The 21,520-nt window shown below is 39.9% G+C and overlaps 1 protein-coding gene across 2 annotated transcripts in view; it reads right to left on the bottom strand.

The window, feature by feature from the left end:
- AS3MT (arsenite methyltransferase) overlaps positions 1-21,520 on the bottom strand; it is a gene marked incomplete at its 5' end in the record, with an annotated part of 471,486 nt that overhangs the window by 141,380 nt on the left and 308,586 nt on the right. Inside the window, 2 exon segments of one of the 2 annotated variants that reach the window (XM_044056556.1) lie at positions 1,313-1,455; positions 20,837-20,968. In XM_044056556.1, the coding sequence (XP_043912491.1) occupies positions 1,313-1,455; positions 20,837-20,968 (275 nt within the window). 2 annotated transcript variants of the gene reach the window in all.

The following is a 21,520-nucleotide window of genomic DNA, read 5'->3' as shown; positions in this document are numbered from 1 at the left end:
TACTGCTGATTTGCTTTGTAGCTCTGCAGAAAAAATTAGCATAGCCAACAAATGACTTCTTTGGAAAGCAAACTGAAGACCAAATATAAGAAAGCTTCAGAAGCATATATGTTCTCTTTGAAACACCAAAATTAACTGGTTTGAAAAGTGCAATCAATTTCAATCTAAGCATCATGATTCAGAATGCTGGGAGGCAGTCACACTGAATAGGTGTGAGGGGCTAAATGTTTTTATCAAAAGGTTTACATGGCAACCAGATATCCAAGAACAAGGACTATGGTAGCAGACATCTAAGAAAAAGAGGACACAATTTTGTTAATATTTCTGCACAGCAAATACTGACATGGTCTTGCACAGGAAACCCATTTTCAGTGAAAAAAATAAATTACATCCCTCTTAAAACTCATCCTAGCCTTAATGAATGCATACGAGTACCCCTTCTTTGAAGATAACTTGTCTCCTGCAGAATGCTCATGTCTATGGGAGGTACTTTTAGCTTTCAGTCCTATTCTCTTGTGGTCACCCCTCCTCCTGACTCTGATTTTGAAACAGCAAATGCTGTCTGGCCTTACCTATACTATCTCTTCACCTTCCGGTGAAATCTACTGGTTATATTTGTCTGATCTTACAAGTCTATAATTTAGAAAGTAAGCAGCTAGGAAATGTATGATGTTGTCCAATATTTTCCTCTTTCAATAGAGGCCTAAAAGGATATCCCTTGATTCCGTTGTGGTTCAGAAAATAATACATCATTTCCACATTACTTGCTGAACATAGAGCTACATGCAGATTCAGTATCTTGCATTATTTTTGTCCCTTAGAGCTATGTTGACCTACAGCTCTCTACCTCATACTAATGACATTTTTGGTATAATACTACCCTAAGTATTACTTGGTAGTTTTGGGTGAGTAGTGAAGACTCATCGTACTGATAGAGTCTATAAGTGAGAAGTGGTCTACACCCACAAAAGTAATGGTAAAGCATATGTGAGTATTTCAGTGGGCACAATTTTCTAGGCTCGCTTCAGCACATCTGCTCCATTTTCTTTGATTCTTTTAAGTATGACAGCAAAATCTCTGCACAAGTTAAGTTCCCTGTGACATTATAAAGGCACCCACATTTAGGCATATAAAATTTACCAACCTATCCTTGGCATGAATGCTACAAAGATATGTTCAGCATCCTCCCTTAGATTCAACAGAAATCTTAGAAAGTTGCTCAATTTAAAATAAATCTCTAAAGGTGACATAAGTCAGTGTATCCAAAGTAGGAAGGAGAATCTTTTCTACAACATTACAGAACTTTTTCTACCTTGAATGTATAGGTAGAGTCGAACTCCATTTCCTTTTCATAGTCTTTGATTGATCCATTGTAAATAACCTGGCACTTTTCCTTTGCACATGTCTTGGGGATTTTAAATAAGCGATAAGTAGCTGAAACATACTTGCAATCACCTGTAACAAAGAAAATCCAAACAACAGAATTAGTTTTATTTGTACATCAACTTCAAGACAGAGAAGCACTACAGAAATGCATGATGATCTCATGAAGTACTGTTTCTAGCCATGCTTTTTCATAGTACAAAGTAACATCATATGGTCTAAATAATCATAGCATAGTACAACCACAACTTAAGCTTCTACCTATCCACCAAAATATGTTACATACGAGACTGCTAATCCAGCTTGCAGTGAAACACAAAAGGGGTAAAAGAAACCACAGAAATTGTTTTGAATTATAGATTGTGTATCCTGAGGTTTGAGTCTATGTGGAAGTTTACCACATAACCCATCTAATTATCACGGACTTCAAAAGGTCATACAATCAGAAAAGCAAGGCAGTTTTGCTGTTATTTTGCCACTCCATGGTTCACAGCAAGTTAGACTGGCAATCCTAAATGTTCCTCAGCAATGACACAACATAAATTATCATTAAAATAACATATAACAACCAAATATGCATAGTGGCATCTAACATATAAGCTAGACACCCCAATGAACCCATACAGCATTTAATGAAGCCATTCCCCAAAGATGATTCACTCCATCGTCTGAAATATAACCAAGAGTTGTTAGATGTCCATTTGTAATGCTGAAAAAGAAAAATCGCTATCAAAAAGTACTTTCTCAGAAATACCCTCCATTATTTCCTAACCAGAGTTACATGATTGTGAGAAATAGTTGACAGGCTATAGGACATTTGCCCACAATAAAGGTATAGATAGAAGGATGAGGAACTAAACATTTTCAGGCTGATTTCCCAAACAATGGACAATCACCTTCATTAAAAGGGCCTAACTCAGGGCAGTGAACAAAAGTATATAACTGGTCACCCTTAACATTGCACAACTCCAGCATTAATCACTAGCTTCTGAAAACATGCAAGGTGCTCCAATATACTTATAAAAGCAAATGTAATAAAATACCAAACAGAGATTTTCAAGTGCAAGTCAGAAGCGTAGATCGAAAAGTCCATCCACAGGAGATCTGCAGAGGGGAAGGGGGTGCTAATTCCATATTAATAATAACATATTCTCTAACCAAAAATAAGGGAGGCAAGAGTGAACACCTATCACATAAAGCAAAACGCATACTAGAAATGCTAATTGTTTATTTGTGGGGGGAAATGTCTTGAGATTTTGGGGAAATATCTGGTTTGGAATTGAGTAATGGTATGAGAGGTGGCTACAATAGAGTGGTCATAGATTGCTAAAAGGGGTACCAATGTGTCTGTGAAAGTTCCTTATGCAGGGCTTTAATGTTTTTGTTTGATTTGTCTGAAAGTGATCAGTGTGGAAGGAAGGCATATTAGTTTTAGCCACTTTTAGGGAGAATGCAATTGGACAGAGGTCACTAAATAAAGAGGTATGAATGGCGAGGTTATACAAACTGCCAAGGATGTTTGTTGTTACCAAGTCTAGGAAACCGTGGTTTCCTGATACAAAGTTTGGTTTTAGTACTTCCTGTGACCACTCAAGTTGAGCTGTTAGCAGTAAGGAAGTCAAGAGGATTGGAATATGTAGGTTTATTTATTTATTTACTTAAATTTGTTAACTGGGGTAGAGCACTGATCTATGAGAACTAATTTCAGACTCAGCTGAGGTATGAGCACCCACAAAAGTAAAAATCAACACATCAGACTGGTACAATAAAAACGAATGGCATAAGCCATTCATTGCAAAAATGCTGACATTTGTACAAAAGTTTTAACAAGGCTGTGATGAATAACATCTTATAGTCAATACAAATTATAACAGTCAGCCGGAGCCCTTGACAATCAGAGTGGAGTACCATCATCGTTTAGTTAAGGACCGAATAAAACCACCTTCTGAATTTGCAAATTTGCAGCAAAGAGTTTATATAAGTTCTCTGCTACAGTTACTAACACACACTAAGGGATTAAACAAGTTAAAGAGCCACATTATCAACTGAGGCTGCTTAACTGACTATCTCTACTGGACTCATGCCCAATCAGCAACTCTTCTGTACTGCCAATAGAGCCCCCTAAGAGTTTGCACTCAAACCAGCTGCCTCTTTCACCCAGCCCTACCTACAGTACGAGTTTCACTTTATAGGTTAATAGATTCATAGACAAGTAGAAGGCTAGCTGCCCTTATGTGCCACTTTAAGCCTAGACAATTTCCATCAAAGGTAAGAATAAAACCCTGCACTTTGTTTCTGTGAGGTAAACACTTTAAAACCATTAAGCCAATCCCCAATTTGCCCAAAATATTTTGTGAGATATCACTTGTTCTTGACTTCTCTCTCTCCTTTTTACTGGTACCCAATGGCCAACATCAATTCTATAGGTGACTACTAGGCTAACTTCTCTTAAGGGCCATTATAAACCTAACCAATAACCCAAGATCAAAATCAAACATTGTACCTTGTATCTATGAAGTGATGACCTTAATCATTATGCCAAACCAACATCTTTGAGTATACTACTTTTAGAATGTCATTATAGTTTATTACAATAGGTGGGGTTGGCTGGGGGTTGCAATACATGCTACTGCAAGGATAAGTGATTGCCAGTGTTTAACTTGGAGAGAGAGAGAGCCAACACAGATTATGATCATTTAGAAATATGTACTGACCGCTGCAGGTTATGGGAATATCATCCTTGACAAGTAGTAGAGTTCAGCCTCCTACACTTTCTCCCATTCTAGCACTGAAGAAGTAATAACAACCTTTGAGGTGAAAGACTGGGTCAAAACAGCAGCCTGGATTCAGTGACTGCAATGTAGTTAATGAACAGTAAGGAAAGGGTGAGTTTTTTCTGGTTTGTTCATGATATTGCCAGCAATGATTAGATCCAAATCGAGTTGGGATTTGTGTAGTTTGGGACACACAATTTCAGGATCTGGGTTTGTCTATACATAGTTTTAATGAAAGGAATGTCACTCAGTGCGGTGTGAATCAGAAATCTTAGGATTATACTGGTTCCAGGGAGTAGTATGTTTCTGAAGAAAACATTATGGCTGAAGAATAAGAAAGATAGTTGTGATGACAGTGTATAAAGAAGGGGGCTTATGGAGGAGATATGTGGAGTGAAGGGACTTTATGTGATACAGGAAGGACTGGTTGGATGTGAGAAAATAATTGACTGTGTAGCACTGGGGTGTGACTGGAATGCAGACGAACAGCATGCTAAATATGCTAAGAGTAGAAATATTATCCTAACTTGGGGGAAGAATATGATGAGTGAGTACAGAGGAAATGTGGCAACTGCATTGAGAAGTAAGTGTAGAAAGGCAAGCGGAGTTGTACTAGCTATGGGGAGGGTGATTTGGAGGAGGCCAATGAAAGAGGAGCAAAGTGGTCCGGGGGATGTAGACCACCTGTGGAAAACTCTTAAATTGTTAGAAGGTTAGGTTAAAATTAGGTGTTTAGTGGCAATATGAAAGTGAAATCAATACTGAACTGTAAGTCTAGACAGTAGAGGCATATGAAAATGTAACATTCATAGTAGTGGCTACAAATAGTGGCAAGTACAGTATCATAAGTGAATACTAAGCTAACTGCCCTAAATGGCCATTTTAAGCCTAGCCATGTTATCCCGTTAGGCGTTCAAAATACCCTTACATAATTTCTATTCCTACACTTTCCATATGCAAATGAATGTTTCTGGGGTTATGCAGTTAAATATTGAAAGGGGACCCTGGTGCAAGTTACGACATTTAGGCACAGACTTTGTCTATTAGTAGTACAGAGGGCAGTCATGGTGTAAATATCCTTGTTCCCATCCATTGCTCTAAGTTGCATTTAAATAGGGACAGGAATGAGCTTTGTTTTACATAGATGGGAAGTCTGTTCCAGAGGAGAGGAATAATCAGAGATATGTATCTGTCCTTCCAAACTGAACTGTTCATGCTGCAGAAGAGGTTAAGGTCTCTGGATTGGGTATTTCTGATTACCATTCGACTTGTGGATGTACAACAGGTCCATTAGTACTAGGTAGGAAGATGCCTTATAGGCCAGTTACAAATCACCTCAACACTCAATAAGAGACCGAGCATAGCAATAGAGCTTTGAAGTTCTCACTGTTGGTCGTGTGCTTTACACTCAATGACAGGTCTGATGAGGGCTGAGTACAGTGGAGCAATGAAATCTCTTGACCAATATAATATCCCTTTGTTTACAAATGCAGCAGTACAGAAGAACTTCCTCACAACAGTAGACACACGTGGGTCGAATGCTAGGTAATTGTCTACATATGTTCCCAGATCTCTAACTACTGGATCAACTCTTAGGGAGTGCATTATCAATGTGGTTGTTTCTCACAGCTCAAAAATGCACTTTTTCGGATTAAGCTTTAGTCTATAACTGCCACCAGTTATTTGTTTGAGACAAGCCTTCCTGAAGGATACAGGAGTCTTTCTGGGATTCAATGACTGCTCCCAGCTTGTAGTTGTTAGTAAAGCCTTGGACTTCTAAGAAGCAGATGCCAAACAGGAGTGGTCCAAGCACCAAGCCCTGGGGGATTCCGTTAGTGTCTGGACATTTTGTGGAGGTAGCTACCACTATCTTGGCTTCCTGTGCCCTATCTGTGAGCCAGATGGCAATACAGCGGGTGACACAAGGATTTATTCATAATTTAGTAAGATTTTCTACAATGCCTGAATGGGGTACTGTGTCAAAATCTTTGGCCAGGTCTAGGTAGGTGGTGTGTACCATCTTGTCTTCATCAACTGCTTTGATGACTCTTTCAAAGAAGTCCACTAGGTTAAGTAAGCCTAACCTGCCTTGGATGAAGATCCTGGAGGTTTCCTATGCCCTTATTGATTAATTATGCTGTAAGTCTTTCCATGCATATTCATATTATTGTTTGTAAAAGTCAAACCAGACTGCTCAATGTCTCCTGTAAGTTGATGTTGTAAGGCATCTTATAAGAAATAATTACATTTTTAACTATTGCAAAATACATTCTCTTGAGGCAGTGTACCAAGTATATACATACTAAATGCCCTGAAGTGGTACAAATGGCAAAAAAATATTACTTCAGTAAAGTTTATATACTACAATTTAATAAAGTATTTTACATAGACATTTTTTGTATGCAGAGTTTCTTCAGTTTGTACTTTGTTGCATGTTAAGGTACTGCACATCAGATTATTTAATTTTGTCATACACAATAATTTGTTGCCTCAGAAACCAAAACATCATTTCTGCAGTGGTTTGGTTGAAGTGGCAGCAGTGTTTACGTGGCAGGATACTCACTTAATTTTCTTGTTAGTATTTCTCTCAATCATTGTGTAGTACTACTTTTACGTTGTAGGTAATTGTCAGTCGTAACAATCGTAGTGCATACAGTATTATTGGTTTTAATCACTGCAGTCTTATGTTATGACATACTGCTCTCATCCACAAAAATCCCACAGGAAATATCAGAAACCAATAAGCCCCCAGCTATTACACAGGACCAAATCCTGGAAGTTATTTCAAAGCCAAAAATGCTGCATGTATAGGTCCTGAGACTATCCCTGGATGTATCCCAAATAACTTGAAGCATGACTTATTCATGCCCTTAACAACACTGTTCAACCACAGCCTCCAAATGGACTTTGTACCAAGTGAATGGAGGATAGTATCCAAATGGACTTCATACCAAGTGAATGGAGGATAGCAACAGTCCTATCTTTGCACCCAGGTAACTACAGACCAGTAAGTCTGACTAGTCTCATATGCAAAGCTATGGAAAGACTTAATTACTTAGAGGTGAGAAGGAATGTCTGATGAACAGTGACAGCGGACCGTGTACCAAACAGCACAGCCCACACATATCACTTTATGCACCAATTATACTCCATGTGTTTTTTAAAAGAAAGGAAACACTAACCTGAATGTCATGGTCGATAGTTCTAGTCTAGACACTGCCTTTTTAACTGAGTAGCTGTATGCCATGCATGCTATATAAAGCTGGTCACTATTAGTCATAGTAAGAGTGGAACTGGGAGCTGCAGTGACACTATGGGTCACTTTACCACCAGCCACAAACTGGCACCAGGAACAGAAACAAACCAAAAAAGACCACAGCCCTGTGTGAAACAAAAGTATCCAATATTCTACCTGTGAAATGCAGCAATGAAAAGTCCAGTTTCTGCAAAAAAAACTTTAATTCCACAAAGTGAAACTGATAGAGTTTAGCGCTTTCGTGTCTACATTCATCAAGACTTCTTTGGAATTAAAAAAAAAAAAAAAAAACAGCCAGTAAAAAAACACTTTAAATGAACCACTGAAATACAAGTGCTTAAACCTGACCAATGAACAGACTAATTTATTGATCACCTAATTTCATCCCTATTACTCAAACTAATTATCTAAAAAACATATTATATTAGTTAAATGCAGTTTAAAAACATATTATATATATATATATATATATATATATATATATATATATATATATATATAAACATATTTTATGAAAAATATATACAATAATACATTTCCTCTGTACTCACTCATCATATTCATAAAAGTACATAAGCAGGGAAAAGGCTTCATATGTTTTACATCATTCCTCATTTACGTCTCGTTACGGCTTCATTTGCTTATGCTTATTCGTGGCCATCATGCGTTAGCATACGTGGCCTCTATGAATCACTGCTTTGCTGTGGAAACGTGTGGTCAGTCTTTACACTTTCAATAATGACTAGTCAGTGATATTCATACAATATGTAGAATGTATTCAAAGTTATTACAGAATGGGTGACTGACAAATGTTAGCAAAAAAAAAGAGCTGGTACTGAAAAGAGACATGAAAAGGAATTGTGCTTTTGACAAAATATACAGTATTTCCAATACTGTAGCTTTCTGTATGATGATGTATGAAACAACATTACTTACTTTTAGACTATAATTAAGTTTTAATAAATAAAAACCAAAGTAGTGACACATGGAAAAGTGCAAAGACAGCAGACAGAGGAGTGCCAGTGATCTAGGCTAATAAGGAGAGGGTAAGTGCAATAAAACAGCCAAGGGAGAACAACATGTGGGTATGAAAAGGTCTGACAGCAGTGTTCTGCTTTGCGATTAATCTGTTAACTAGATAAGTAAACAGTGTCATAAAGTAAGAATAACTGAATCATAAAGTGTTAACGATGAGGGAGTGACTACGGTTTTCAAAATGATGTAATGGTTAATGATTGTTGTGCAGTTTGTGTTATGGAGTAATGGGTTAGGAAGATGTGAATGTGCCTGACAGAAGTGAGTTGAGATATATAAGTTGTAGGTCAGAATATTAACAAAAAGATATGGCAATGCACTAATCCTCTATTTGCTCCCTAACTGTTTCAGAAAAGACCTGAGTAGGAAAGCAGTTAGGTGACCACACTGCTCAGAAAGAAGGTGTTTTTTGAAAAGTGAGTGGTAAGCTCAAAGGCAGCAGTAAATAGTGCACTTCTAATACTTGCTAAAAAAAAAAAGTTCTGTGATACAGGGGTGGCATTCATGTAGGAAAATCCACACACACTTCAACTGTTTAAGAAGCTCTAGACGAAGTACTTAACTGACTTCCCTATTCTCATGGGAGTGTGTCAGGAAAATATACAAGAAGGGCATTTATTTCTATAAGACAGGTTGCTGACATACAGCATCTGAAGTTATGAACCCAATTTCAAGACATTTAAATGCATGTCAAATTAGGATGAAAAGATACACAGTAAGGTTAACTTTTTTTGTATTACTTTTATCCCCCTGTGCCTGCAAGCTAAACATCCTCCTACAATCTACTGACCTATTAATTAATTCATTGAGTAAAACTGATCATGAGATACCACCATTCAGACAGAAATCAGAGGTTTTCTGTTACAGGTCTTAATCACTCCATCAGTACCTAAAGAGCTCACTCAGAGTGAGGACCTGCAATGCCTTTACCTGGGAGTGTGCAGGTCCATGCAAATGCTCCACAAAAGCTAGCAAAAAGACGCAGCTTGGCAGAGCTAAGCATTCATCCTCAGCCTGTACACTGCATGATCCTGTCATACAACCCTCTCTTTCCAGAAGGTACCATCACAGCAGCAGGCTGGACTGCTTCCCATGTGCTGCAAACTTGAGCATACAAACCGATTTTTGTACTGTGTTGTCTAATTAATTAAAAAAAATAAATAAATGTTGTTCATAGGTAGGTACTAGGCTATCGGCCCAAGGGCCTACATAAGCCTAGCCAACAAGGTTCCCTGGCTTACGCCACCGAAGAAAGTTATTTTCCTGTGCCACTGTTGAGCAGAGACACAGAAGTGATCCTCGGGGTGTATTTCTTATTTCCCATCCACTCATCAAGATTTTTCTTGAAGAGTGCTAATGAAGAACTTTGCTTGACATAGATGGGTAGCCTGTTCCAGAGTATGGGGAAGTATCTATCCCTCCAGCATGTCCTGTTTATTGTGGTGACAAGGTTTAGGGACCCTAGAGCGTGTAGCTCAGAGGGTTGGGATTTCTTTAGGTGTAGCATGTCCAACAGCTCTGGGTCTGACATAGCTTTATATGTTAGGCAGAGATCACCTTGGAGTAGGCTATATGCTACAGAATAAAGCTGGTGTTTTTTGAGATGGTCAGTGTAGGTCATTTGTTTGAGGCCAGTAATCCTCTTTGTGAGGTACTTCTGTGGCCTTTCCAGCTGCTGCAGATGTCTTGTGAGGTACATTCCAAAAGGGGCATTGTACTCTATAATGGGTCTAATGAGTGTCGAGTAGAGGGGAACAATGACCTCTTTTTTTCCTGGATGTCAACCCTTTTATGATGAGGTGTGCCACGTAGAAGGACTTCCTGACTACTGTGGCGATGTGACTATCAAAGGAGAGACTACTGTCCACCTGGGTCCCAAGGTCTCATCACACATTTGGTGTTAAGTAGATTGTTGCCTAAGTGGTAGTTCATGGGTACAGAGTTTTTACCAAAGGGGATGACACTGCACTTTTTGGCATTGAGCTTGAGGCCAAGGCTCTGACACCAGGCATCTGTCTCAGCGAGGCCCTTCTGTAGGATGTCCACATCATTTGGGGACTTGACTATGGCTCCTAGTTTGCAGTCATCTGCGAACTTCGTTAGCCAGAGGCCTTCTGTGTTAGCCTGCACTTCAGAGAATTAGATACCAAACAGGAGAGGTCCCAGGACTGAACCATGTGGTACTCCACTTGTCACTGGTTTTAGGTCAGATTTGGAGTCTGCAACCTTTACAGTGTGGATTCTGTCAGTGAGACAGTTGGCAAACCATCTTGTGACGTAGGGATTTATACCTAGTTTAGTGAGTTTAGCTATAATTCCAGAATGGGGGATGGTGTCGAAAGCCATGGTGAGGTCAAGATAGGCTGTGTGAACCACCTTACCCTCATCTATGGCTTTGGTGACTGTATCAAAGAAGTCGATCAGGTTCAGGAGGCATGATCTGCCTTTCACAAACCCGAACTGGGTGGGATCCAGAGTTTGGAGGTTACCAATGTCTTTGTTTATCAGTTCCATGGCCTTGCAGACCAGGCTCGTCGGGCTAATAGGTCGATAGTTCCTGGGATCAGTGGTGGCTCCCCCTTCGTGGAGTGGGATAACTGTTGCTGTGCGCCACTCAGTGGGCACAAAGCCTGATGCGAGGCTATTATTGAACATGGTGCTTAAATGGGGAGCCAGTTCTTTCTGAAGTTTGTGTAAAACGCAGCCTGGGATGTTGTCCAGTCCCATGGATGCTGTGTTTTTGGCTTTAGAGAGTGCAGCTTTTACCTGCGTAGTTGTGATTACAGGGACTCTGCATTCTTCCTGTATAGCTATGGGCCCTGTAGGGGATGGGGGGGGGGGGGGTAAAGTTAGCACTGAACCTATCTGCCAGGATGTTGGCAATATCAGTTGGTTCCGTAATTTTCGTGCCGTTGTGCTGTAACTGAGAGCAGATCTGAGTGTTGCCATTGAGATTCTTGACATAGCTATAGAATGTTTTGTGGTTGTCTTTAGAATTAGTGGTGATTTTGTTTTCGTAGCTAGCTTTGGAGGATCTTATAAGGGATCTCAGCTTCTTACTGAGGCTGACCAGGGAGCTCCTCCACTCACAGGATTTTACTCTCTTTTGCAACAGTTTCTTCCTTCTGTTGTACTGTTTGTTTATGGCAAGGGACCACCAGATTGGCTTCCTTTTTTTGGAGGATAGCATCTTGGTTCTGTTTGGGATAGCACAATCCATGCATTCGTGTAAGTGCTTATAGAGTGCATTTGTGTAGGATTCAGCAGTTGTAACTGTATTGTCCATCTGCATGGGTGTCATGAAGTTCACTACTTCTGTCTTAAAAAGCATGAAGTTGGCTTTGGAGAAATTCTTTTACCATGGTTTCCTTAATGGGGGTGAGGGCGGGATGTGGATATCAAGGGTGATTAGCTTATGGTCGGATCGGAACAACGAGGAGTTGACTTCAGGTGTGGAACACCGGTCACTCATGTTGGTAATGACTAGGTCTAGGATATTGTTGCCCCTGGTGGGGGTGTGGATAATTTGATCCAGGGCATTGGAACTTATGCATTCCAGAAAGCATTGAGCTAAGGAGTTGGTACACAAGTAGCTTTCCCAGTTAATGTTGGGGTAGTTGAAGTCGCCCATTATTCGGGTGTGTGGTTGAACCCGAATATTTTCCAGTACATCAAGAAAAGAGGAGTGGGAATCCTGGTGCATGGTGGGGGATCTGTAGCAAGCTACAATTTGGACTGCAGTTTTGCCCAGAGTTAGTTGCACTTGGATAACCTCGGATGCATTATGCTGAGCAACTAGCCTGGAGGTGTGGATACCCTTATTGAATATGGACACACCTCTGCCTTTGGTGTTTCGGTCCAGGTTACACGGCCAAAAAGTGAGGTATGAATTACAGCCTGGTAGTGCAGGGTTGCTCTCGGGAGCCTTGAACCAGGTCTCAGTCACTGCACAGATATCGATGTTCTCCATTTTAAGGAGTGCCTCGAGTGAGTGCATTTTGAGATTTAGACTTCTAGCACTGAGTAGCATTACCTTCAGTTTTTGCTTGCCGGTTCCTGTTACGGTGGTGAATTTTTCATTTGAATCTTGCCTAAAAAAGGCACTATAGTGGCGGCAAGAGTCTTAGCCAGTATCCGAAATCCCAGGAGCGACGGGTGCAGGCCATCTGTGGCAAAGCATCGTGGTCTGTCGACCATGTCATTCCAAGCAGACAGATACTGGATCCCCTTAGAATGACACCAGAAGCTTAGCCAATTGTTGAAGTCAATCATTTTGTCCTTGTACTGTGGTATCATTCTGGGCGATGGCAGAAAGCTACTCAGGGCTAAGGTCATACCTGACTGGACTACAAGAACGGAGAGCTCTTCCATGTCTCTTTTCATGTAGTCCAGGTACGTACGTCTCAGGTCATTCACACCAACATGGACAATGACATAGTCATATCTGTACTTGTTGTGGACTGACCTGAGTGCGTGGGTTATGTGGCAGATGCTGGCACCCAACAGGCAGCTGACAGTAACCTTCTCCTTGTTTAGCCTGGTGAGTGGGACATCAGTGTGCCTGACTATAGAGTCACCTATGACTAGAGTGTTGGGTATGTTGTTTTGCCTTATTGGCTGTGGTTGAGGTGCACACTGAGTCTGTGGGCTATGTTTCATTTGGGTTGTGTTGGGGGATGGAGGTTGCTTGCATTTCTGGAGGTCTCTGTTGCTTAGATAGATTATTACTGAGAGCCTCCGCAAATATCTTTGTGCTACTATGTGTGGATTTTGGTGGTGTAGATTTAGTGAGACTATGTGATTGGTGTGGTGCAAATGTTTACCTTCTCCTCTTGACTGTCAAGTTCAGTCTTAGTTGGAGAGGGCTTTACCTCCAATTTGGCTAGATAAGTGCATCTCTCACAGGTTGTAGTGTTGGGTGGTAGGAGAAGAGGGTTGTTTGTGTACATGAGGCAATTTCTACATTGCCTCAAGATGTCCAGAATTATCACATATACAGGAGAGAACACTGGGAGCTGACCCATGGACATGCCTGAATAAACAACTACTTTCCTCTAGATAAGTGAGGAAAGTGAGTACAAGAGCTGTTTTTCTCTAAGCAAGTGAGAAAAATGTGAGGCATGTTTTTAGGTGGGAGGACTTTTCTTGAACTGAACATAATGTATTTGGTTTTGTATAGATTTAACTTTAGTTGATTTTCAAGTAGCCACACATTTGATGCTGTTAAGCCACCTTGCAGTTTTGGCTAGAGTAAGTTTAAGCTCCCAGCATGCACTAACAGAACTCTGCCATCATTACACATGATAAAAACACACTTTCCACAGCGTTGCTGTAAGTCATTCACACAGAAAGAAAGAGCACACGACCTAAAATGTAGCCTTGCTGCAAGTATAGCTGTTGAACACAAACAGGAGAAGCTATCAAGCTTTAATCTATGTAGCTTACTTAGTGGACTGTCACAAACAATAATGATGAATTATGACTGCTACTCTAGAGGGTTATAGAAGTGTGTGCGTTAATGGAACAGAACAGAATTGAAGGGATAATGGGATGGAAGAATTGATGTGACAGAGGCAGTGTATAACAGGTACTGAAGCTACAGGCTGGGGAGTAGGCTACCTTGTAAAGGAAAGTGTTCCAGCTCATGCAGCACATACTAAGAAATAACAGTGATTATGACTACATATCAGAGAAGCAAACCTAAACGGCATAGTTCCTGCTGCAAGTCTCATATGTGGTACAAATGTTGTGTGTTCAGTTTGAAAGTGTACTTTCTTATCCATCTATTTATGAGGGCATCTATTTTGCTATTAACTAAGGAAGCCATCATGAGGAGATTAAAACAATACTGTAGCGAGCAGAAAGTTTATGACCTGAATCACAGTAACACCAAACTGAACTTTGGATCCAAAGAATTATTTTATTTATTTTGCCTTTGTTTACTAGGAAAGTCTAACTAGATTTAGCTAAACCCTTTTCAGTGGAGGGAGGCCCAAGGAAGAAAGCTCCTCAAATGTTTTACAAAAATTATCAAGATTACACACAGACTTGCCAGGGTACAAACAGCATACATGTATTTACAGAGTATATGATATATTAAACTGTACATACATTTGCAAAATACATGAATATTTAAGCAATGTCTATATATTTTCAAAGTATGTAATTTTATATATATATATATATATATATATATATATATATATATATATATTTTTTTTAATTTTACATTTGTTAACCGGGGGTGTCTGAGCCGAAAAGGCCCTTTTTCAGAAGAGGCCCGGGGAGAAAAGCTCCACAAGGAAAAATTACAGACACATTTAGTTATTTAGACATGATCAGTACACACACAAATTACAAGAGACATGTTTTTACAGTGGTATGCGGCACATAAACAGTTACAGTGGAGAGAACAAACAAAAAAAATATTAATTTTAAAAATAAAGGTAATTAATAGATTTGTGGTGTACAGCTGAAATTTGGAACATAGGTAGAATACATACATAGTACACAGGTACAGTACATACATTGTAGATTAGCCAGTATTTGTGAGCAAGACTGAAAACTATTATCAAGTGCTCGAGATTTTGTATGTATATGTTATCCACTTTCACTAGCCTGGGGAGCAATCTTGGCACTGCCAACTTTGCTTGAGATGTTGCCTGATGAGGTCTTTAAAGGAGGCTTTGGATGATGTGTTTTAAATGCTAGTAGGGACAGAGTTCCATTTTTTAGCCACTGAACTACTAAATAGTGCATCTCCAAAGCTATTGTAGCTGTTGGTGACTTCTAGTAGTAGTTTGCTTGATGATCTAAGAGGCCTTTTGGCTGAGTGATGTTGTACTACGTTTTTTGAGAGCAGGACACTTATTGGGGAGATAATAGATAGAATGACAGAGGCAGAGCTGATTGTAGGTTAGGAGGTTGGGCAGTTTAAGCCAGTGGAGCTGTCTCAAAGCAGTACAGTGATGAGTTCTATATGAGCAATTTGTAGCAAAGTGGGCAATTCTGTTATAGCAGGCTTCCATTTTGCTTAGTTCAGTTTTGTTGAGATTAGTCAGAATGGGAGATGCATAGAGTAGGGTGGATAGAAGTTGGGAGCGAGCAATGGCTGATCTTGTGTTGTTGGTAAGAAATGGTTTGATATGGTAGAGTGACCCCAGTTTGGCATGTACGTTTTAATAGTTAAGTTGAGATCACTATCAAATTTTAGGTGGGTGTCTATGGTTATTCCCAATAGCTTAGCCTGTGCCACTGGAGCAATTGTAGTAGCATTTGTGGAGTAGATAGTGAGTTGACTGTTAGCGTTTTTGTTAGAACTGGTTATAATCATAAGCTGAGTTTTCTTTGGATTGAGGATAAGTTGGGTTTTGGTAAGGTAGTTTTCAACGTCAGAGAATGCTAGTTGAGTTGTTTGCAGGAGGGTGGGAATGTTTTGTGCAGCACAGATTAAGGTAGTGTCATCTGAATACTGAATTATAGATGCATGCTGTGTGGAGGTATGGAGGTCATTTGTGAAGAATAGTAGTGGTCCTAAGATAGAACCCCTGTGGGACTCCTATAGTTATGGACAGCTGAGGAGAGAGAGAATGTTCCCATTTCACTGCTTGGTACCTAGCAGTAGCTTTGGAATCAGGTAAAAGTGGAATTTGATAGATGATATTGGTTTAGTTTGTTTAGCAAGATTTGGTGTGAGACTGTGTCAAATGCTTTGGACATATCCAAAAAAAGAGTTGACACTTGTAGGCCTTCATTTTTGTGACAGTTTACTGTGTCTGTGAAGCAGAGGAGGGCTGAAGTGGTACTATGGGCAGGTCTGAAACCATGCTGAGTAGGTGACAGGATGTTGCTGTCTAGGAGATAGTTTAGCATCTGGGTATGGATGCATTTTTCTAGGATTTTGGCCAGGAGGAAGAGTAAAGCAATGGGTCTGTAGTTATTAAGTTCAGTGGAAGTCCCGCCTTTATGTATGGGTGTAACATAGGATATTTTCTAGAGTTTGGTCACATAGTTTTCAACAACTGATCTGTTTATGAGAGTGGAGACTGGGATAGCAGTAGCATCTGCTGTGAGTTTCAAGAAATAGCTGGGGAGTAGGTCGGCTGCTGTTGATGAGTTTTTTAGTTTGGAGAGCATGCTTTTGATTGAAGTGGTGGAAACTGTTTTGAGGGTAAAAGCTAGTATTAGAGTTATTTCTGTTGGGGGGGATAGTGAGGAAGGAACTGTCCTGTGATACTAAGGATAGAATTGAGTTCACAAAGTGGGAGTTGAATTGTGTTTCCATGGGAACTTTAGTGTCAGGGGTGGTTGGTTTGGGGGTAGCCTTTTGGTTGGATTTTAGTAGCTGGTTTACATTTTTCCAAAATTTTTGCGGGTTGTGTTGGTATTTAGTTTGTAATGTTGTGTAGTAGGATTTTTTGTCCAGCCTAATGTATTTTTTTGCATGGTTGTGCAGTTCTTGGTACTTGGTTAGGCTTTGTGTTTCTTTGTTTTTTTGATAGTAAAGCCAGGCAGTGTTTCTGGACTTGAGGATTTGTTTGGTTTCTTTACTGAGCCAGGGGTTTGTAGAGGTTCCAACCTTGATTTTGCACAATGGAGCGACAGTGTCTAGGTGTTGTAGAAATGTTTTGTTGAAATATGTTACAGCCTGGTCAAGTGGGAGGGTTTTTAGGGGGGTCCAGTCACAGTTACAGAGTAAAGTGTTGAGGACCTCAGGAGAGAATTTTTTTGGGTTTCTAGTGGATATATAGTTAGTGGTTTTGCATATGCTTGTTCTACTACATATAAAGTATATTATGTTGTGGTCACTTAAGGTATCTGGGAGACTGCCTGTGTGAGGGTACAATGTGGGGTTGTTAGTTAGGACCCAGTCAAGGATGGATTCCCTTTTAGAATTTTTTATCACATCTAGTTGGAATTTGGACTAGCTGCTGGTAGCCATGGAAATTTATTAGATTACTTGGTGGTTCTGATATACAGGTGAACCAATCTAGGTTGAAGTCCCCCACAATAAGGGTTTCTTGTGAGTATGTGGAAGAACACCAGGATAAGAAGTCTTCAAGGCTAGCAGGTGTATTACCAGGTGGAATATAGATCACAGTTGTGGTGATGACCTTTTTAGGGTGAAGTTGAAGTTGTGAGATAAGTATGTCCCAATTATTGGGGGAGGGGTAGGAGTTTGGTAATTGACGGACAGTTAAGTTGGACTTGTACAGTAAGGCAGTTCAACCCCCTTTACAAAGTGGTCTGTCTTCTCTAATGATATTGTAGCCGGTAGGGAGAACTTCTGAGTTAGCTATGTTTTTTATTTAGCCAGGTTTCTGTTAAAACAACTATGTCTGGGGAGTAGTGTGCTATTGTGGCCTGGAGTTCAGGTATTTTATTTTTGATACTTCTAATATTAATATTTAGCATTAAAAGATGGTTGGTTTTGCTGCTGTTGTTGATTTGCCCAGGGATGAAGAAAGTGGGGGTGTTATGTTCTGACATTTGTGTTGGACAGGATGGATTTGGGCCTGGGTTGGAGTGGATATCCCACTTATAGTGAGCCTGGAGTTAAAATGGTTATACAGATGCTGGAGTTTGGTGAGGAGTGTGAGAAAGTACTGTGTTTTTTGGAGTAGGAATGAGACCATATGTGTTTAGTTCTGAATTGGTCCGTTATGTAGTTCTTGAATAACTGTGGGCAGATATTATTATAATGTGTGGTGTCTGTATATGAGAGTGCATAATGCAGTGTTGTGCTACTAAGTTTAGGGATATTGCTAGAGTGATAACTTGTGGTGTTGTAAAGAATTATGAGAAGACAGACTAGACTTAGTTGTGTGATAGTCATGGTTATAAAGTTTAAGTTGTTTCTAGGTGGGGTTTCTGAATAGGAATTACAGGGTTGCACTATATGTGGATGGGGAAGTAGTGTGGGTGATGTAAAAAATGCCTAGTGGGAATGAGAGTGATTGGGAGTATTTTGTGTGGAGCAAGTTGGTGTGGTATAATGTGATATGACTTGAGGAGCTGTGATTGGTGGAGGTGATGTGAGGGTGAGCTGTGGGTGTGGCTGTGATTACTATAAATGTAGAGGTAGTGGGGGCGGGAGGGAATGGGGGCAGGGCAGGGGAGCGGAGAGAGCCCGAGCATTAGCGAGGGTGAATGGAGCGGGGCAGAGCCAACCAAGACAAGAGAAAAAAGTAAGTATTACTTTACAAATCTGAACACTTTTAAAACAAATTCCTGAGGTCTAATGGCTTACTGGCAAGCAGAATGCAATTGCTGAAGAGCACTTGTGTCCTGGTGGGAGACTAGAAATTTAAAGATGGCACCATGCTCAGCAGGATTATAATATAGACTTTGTATTGGGGGAGGGAGATAGCACAAGGGATGTAAACCAGGTGGAATGCAAAGAAACCAGAGAGGCAATCAGTGAAGGCCTCAGAGGGGGTAAGTAATAATTCAAACTACCTGTAAAGTGAAGGAGAGAAGAGACAGCAAAGTTTATTAAGGTTGGGAGTGTGTCTTAACATTGACTTGCTGATTAGTAACCAGTTTGTGCACAGATTAGAGTAGGGAGATGCATTAGCAATGAAGGGGAATGTATAGAGATGCAAATAAACATGTGGGCCTCCAAGTGATACAAACTAAGGCAGAAAGCACTGAGAGGGCTGCTTGATGGTTAATTTAGTCACAGGGATGTGAATTAAATGTATACTGTCTATTGGACAGTTAGGATTACTGTACTAGCAGGGGGGGAGGACACAAGGCTATAACAGTCAGTTTTATTAGCAAGCTGAGAACTACTAAGAAACACTGCTAATGGAATAGCTTCACTCTCATAAAACATACAAGTAGAATGCCTGGGTAGACTGACCCTGCTCTTGAGGCTCAAAATGTATATCCTTGTTTAGTTTGCAGTACTGATTCCTTCTTATACTGTATGGGTGGAGTGGTAGCTACAGACTGCAGATTTGCTCGAGTGTGCTCTGAATAGAGAGAGAAAAAAAAGAGAGGATGAAGCTAGTAGAAGGAGACAAAGACAGGTCAAAGAAAGTAAAGAGGAGATAGGAGGGTGTAAAAGATACAAATCTGAGGATAGTGTGGATAAAGCAGGGGAACAGATGCTAAAACTGTAGTGCTAAATCAGTAAACACTGTTTCTAACTCCAAGACTAGGTCAATTAGATGTACATTACAGTTATAACAGTAGTTTTAGTAGCATAGAGATGACATAGCTGCAGTGGTAGTGTCAGTAAAAACACAATTCCTGAATGACAGAATCAACCAGTTAAACAAATAAGCAGATCAGTAGTCCGGAATCAGAAAAATGAATACTAGTTGTATAGATCCAAATACAGCAAAAAGTAAGTATTACTTTACAAATCTGAACACTTTTAAAACAAATTCCTGAGGTCTAATGGCTTATATATATAGCATCATGCATCTTATATACTAGTTGATCTAATGAGACTAACTCTAATTGTAATTTATATTCTTTTCTATTTGGTGGTATAGCAGGGAGAGAAAAAAACATAGCATATGGGCTATAAACCATGCATTTCTGTTAAAAAAAAGGAGAGGAGAGCATCTGGGATTGGGAGTAGGCTGGATAAGTTTCAGGCTATGTACACAGATTCAGACTAAAGGTGATACCAGCCTTAGCAAAAATGGTTGGAAGTTAAAGATCTAGCCTGTGGGAATTCAGCAGTAGAGCCTTTTGTTAAATCCTATGAGAATTGGTTTTTGAAAGAGTTTAGCTCTTAGATTCCTTTCAGTGTTAACTGGAATGATTCCAGGCTTTGGCAATATTGGTTGAATACAGGGAGTCTCCTGCACTAATTTTATGCTTTGGTGATAGCGAGAAGCGATTTATCTCTAGAATGTAAAGCCCTGTTTTTGGGGAGTAGGGCTGAATAATGTTTAGGGCTGGGCAATTTTGGGGCTTATGGAGATGAGAAGTCTGTGTACTCTGTGAACTGGATGTTTGTTAAGCAGAGTGTGAGTTCTAACCAGTTTAGCTCTTTGAAAGCCAATTAGTGGTGGCTTCTGAAATGTATAGATTTTCATGCACTAGTTTATCATTCACAGTCCTTTATCTACAGTTCAGGCTGTTGCAAGAAGGCTTTTGCCACACACAGTCTGCAGTACATATTAACTAAACAAACAAATAATAATGTCTTCTCTGCTTGCACATATTCTGCATAAAGCAATGTCGGGCAAAAGGAAAAAAGAAAAATATCACTGCCTCTTGCTTCAGAAGGAGGTGTGTGTGTGTGTGTGTGTGTGTGTGTGTGTGTGTGTGTGTGTGTGTGTGTGTGCACGCACTTCTGAAACCACAATGCAAAGGTAAAACTTGACTTATATTTGATAAAACAATTTAAAAGTATTTTCCAGCCTACCAATGGCAGCTTCCAGTTCTTTGTTGTTGACCATGACCTGTTTGGCAGTCACCAAGCGAGGGGTGGTGAATCCAGCTTCCTTGGCTATGTTCACTAAATCTTTCCAAAACAAGGCTCCACCTAAACACTCTGCTGTAAAGTTAGAAGATCAAGTTAAAAACCGTGACTTAAAAAAATACAGCCAATATATCAGCATTCCAAGTACACAAATTACTGCAAAGACTATACCAGTAAAGGAGTCCCATAATAGGACAGATGACAGAGTGATGTCATTTCTTGACTCAAAGCACAGTGATAACAGTTTCCTTCTCAAATACACTTTTTGCCTTACTTTAAGAAATACTTTGCAAAATGCCGAATGCAAAACTGGAATGAGAAAAATACAACACAAGTAAAGCTAATTAAGTGCACCCACTCTAAGGCATTTCAAGATTTTAAATCATTCAATCCTATTTTAATCAACACAATGACTTTCTGCTTGGTTAGCAATGAGACTGGGATTGTAATTCTTTATATGATGACGTAATAAAAAATCCTGAAAGGTTAGCTGTAGTGTGAACAGCACTGTTGCAACTGCAGGAGACTGACAGCTGATGGTACAGACATTACAGAGTACAGATTATGAAGCCTGCAAAGACACAAAATGGGGAAAGGGTAAAAGCAAATAAGCCATTTCCTCTACAG

Source organism: Protopterus annectens, chromosome 14.part0 (genome assembly GCF_019279795.1).
Source record: "Protopterus annectens isolate FY-2018-M chromosome 14.part0, PAN1.0, whole genome shotgun sequence".
Classification (NCBI taxonomy): Eukaryota; Metazoa; Chordata; order Ceratodontiformes; family Protopteridae; genus Protopterus; species Protopterus annectens.
The sequence above is the reverse complement of the archived record's forward strand: the minus strand, read 5'-3'. Positions and strand labels throughout refer to the sequence as shown.